General features: G+C 43.3%; 1 protein-coding gene across 1 annotated transcript; it reads left to right on the top strand.

Annotated features, from left to right (window-relative positions):
- The first annotated feature begins 306 nt into the window (after positions 1 to 306).
- LOC308411554 (suppressor of cytokine signaling 3-like) lies at positions 307 to 2,831 on the top strand. The gene is made up of 2 exons (XM_080905491.1): positions 307 to 503; positions 1,003 to 2,831. The coding sequence occupies exon 2, from the start codon at positions 1,135 to 1,137 to the stop codon at positions 1,750 to 1,752; it is 618 nt and encodes a 205-aa protein (XP_080761617.1). The 5' UTR covers positions 307 to 503; positions 1,003 to 1,134; the 3' UTR covers positions 1,753 to 2,831.
- The last annotated feature ends 294 nt before the right edge of the window (positions 2,832 to 3,125 follow it).

The raw sequence follows: 3,125 nt of genomic DNA, 5'->3' as shown, positions 1-3,125 counted from the left end.
GAAAAAAATGACTACATAGCCAAATATAGATTTATGGTCGGCGTCAATAAGCATCGAGGCTCGAAATCTACAATGAAGTTAAAAGTTTTGTGTGAACAAAAACACAAAGGTGCAGGAGGACTGCTTGGAACTCCTCACTAACTTCATTTGGAGGAACAGCAGCGGGGGGAGGGGGGCAGTGCGCTTCTCATAGCAGGAATCCTTTAAAAAAAATAAACACACGCTTCCTGTCAATCTGCCAGGAGAGCAGCTTTACTGGAAGTGAGGGGGCGGGGTCTGAAGACTCAGCCTCGTCTGTATAAAAAGGTTCACTGCTCTCTGAGAGGCGCACTCAGCTTGTTACGCACAGAGAAGGCTCTTTACTAACCTGCCAAAAAGAAAAGGCAAGACAAAAAAAAACTTTGAAGTTTTTTCTCAAGCACCCAAAAGGAGGCAGGACAACTCACTATCTGAGCAAGCTTTTGGATTTAACTTAAAAGAGCGACTTTGGAGAAACATCACAGGTACGGACCAGTCTCTTTTCTCATTTTTGCACTCTCTCTCTGTAGCATAAAATCCTTATTATATAACCAAGGGTTATATAATAAGGTGTCAAGGGTGTTTAACTAACTGAGGCAAACAGTTTAGAGAAGCCGACCGTGGCATGTAAATTGCGCAATGAATATTATGCTGTCTTTACTGGAACTGACCGTGGTGCCTCAATCCCGAGGGCAGATTACACACACACATACGCACATACACACTCATACACAAAGTTTCCCCGAAACGGCTGGAAGTTAGCTGAAGGATATTAGTCAAACAGGGAGAGCAGAGTAAGGCTGGGTAGCCCCAAAGTTTTAAACATGACATACAGTTATGGAAGGAAAAAAAAGTTTCCAGTAGTGCCTCTGGGAGTTTTAAGAGTATTCAAGTTGAATTTGTAGTTAAAGTTTAAATCAGAATTTTAATGTCTGTGTGATCAAAACTGAGTTTTAACCCAAGCCTCTTCTTTCTTTACTTCAGGTGTTTCATTCAGGCAAAGGCTGAAAACAGACCGCTTCTTGCCTACTCAAACAACCCTCTCCACCTCACCTCTTCTTTTGTCTGTGCGGCACCCGGTGCTCCTCAAGCTGCCAAGAAAGCGGGCATAGCGCCATGGTAACTCACAGCAAGTTTGACTCCGCGATGAGTAGCAGCCCCTTGGACTCCAAAATGCGGCTGTCTTACCATTACAAAACTTTCACCTCGAAAACTCAGTATCAGATGGTCCTGTCCACTTTTCAAAAGCTCCAGGAGAGTGGCTTCTACTGGAGCACCATCACCGGCAAGGAGGCCAATGCCATGCTGGCGTCCGAGAAAGTGGGCACGTTTCTGATCCGTGACAGCGCTGACCACCGACACCTTTTCACCCTCAGTGTCAAAACGGCCTCAGGCACCAAGAACCTTCGCATCCAATATGATTCAAACTCTTTTTACCTGCAAACTGACCCTAAGAACGTTCAGTCTGTTCCCCACTTTGACTGCGTTCTCAAGCTGGTTCATTTCTACATGGCTCAGAATAAAGGGAACATTCAAAGTGGGAATATCTACTACATTTACTGCAGTGGGCAGAAGATCCCTCTGGAGCTCATCCGACCTCTCTCCTGCTGCATGTCCACTTTGCAGCACCTGTGCAGGAAAACCGTCAATGGACATTTGAACATTTCTTCCAAAAGAGACCAACTTCCTCATAATTTGAAGGACTTCCTCCAGGAGTATGACGCTCCTATCTAGTGGCATTTGACTGATCCCTGTGTTAAGAGTGTAATGGAAAAAACCTGGTTGGTTTCAGAGCACCTATACACAGTCGGGAGCTGCATTTGAGGAGTAATGAAGCAGTAGAGTCGACAGAATCGAGCCCAGGACTGAGCTTGTGAAGGGGGACCACATGTGTACTGACAAGATGTGTGTTGTTCTCAAAAAAGACATTTAAAAAGACACTGGATTGAGGACCAATCCACAAAGAGGGCCAAGAGAACGAGAGCACTGCTGTGATCTGGTGGCACTATCTTCGTCTGCCTCACCGATGACGTGAAACTTAGTAAAAACCGAAGTGAGGTTCACAGCCAGCTGTCTACAGTGCAGTGACACATAGGTTCCCTCTGCCACCGCTGCTGCTGCTAACCAGTGTACTGTGAGGCTGTTTAGCTCACACATCAGCCTTAGAAAATGATCCACCAATTACAGCTGGACTGGCTTTGTTACTGGATGAGAATCTTGGATGTGTTAGCATCCTGGGATTTCTGGTCTAGTGTTCGCTGGAAATCCACAGACGATAAATGGAAAAAGCCAGAGTACAAATAAATGGACACTGATTGGTTTTCTGGGTTTATTTGTGCAACAGCTTGTGTGGGATGTATAAAGAATGGAAAATGTGGACATTTATATTTTTGATTTATAGAACATGTTTACGCCAAATTTTGCCAGAACAAGACCACAGTTTGTTGGAAGGTCAACAAGACTGAATCCTCAGAGATTTTACTTGAGAAAGGAGCACCACTGCCAAGTTAAGCAAATACAAAGACACCCTTTTATTGGCTGAACGGTGTCTTAGTATTTGTGGCACAGGCAGGATCATTACTGCATTCAAATGAATGTCAACATCATTTTCCTTAAAACCATGAGCTAAAATGAAATGGTTGATCTTTTTTGTGTGTGTGCGCTTGTATGCGCCGTCTTTCATAAAGATGTATTTTTGCCAGCCCAACCACTTGCTGGGGATGCTTGAAGATAATTGAGAAGTTTGACGAAGCAAGCAGACTGATACAACTTTGCACTTATTTATATGTGTACAAACGTTTCACTAATTTATAATAAAGAGTGATATTTTTTCTAAAAACTGACATCTCATTGTTTTATTTTACTTTACCTGTGTGTGGATGGGGAGTTGTGGTGGACACAAAGCTGACATGACACGCCTGGATCTTTAACTTAGGGTTACATACACATGTAGTTTAGTTTTCTTGCCACATAATTCAGGTCACAAGATTTCTACTCATGATTTCCACTTAGAGTTTACCAAGCGCCACCTTTAACCGAGATGGGAAACCACAGCTCTATATCTGACGCTATTTTTTTCTTTTCTTTTTTGATGTATTAAACACAAA

This window comes from Rhamphochromis sp. 'chilingali', assembly GCF_963969265.1.
Source record: "Rhamphochromis sp. 'chilingali' genome assembly, chromosome: 15".
Taxonomy (NCBI): domain Eukaryota; kingdom Metazoa; phylum Chordata; class Actinopteri; order Cichliformes; family Cichlidae; genus Rhamphochromis; species Rhamphochromis sp. 'chilingali'.
This window is presented reverse-complemented; position numbering and strand designations above follow the sequence as displayed.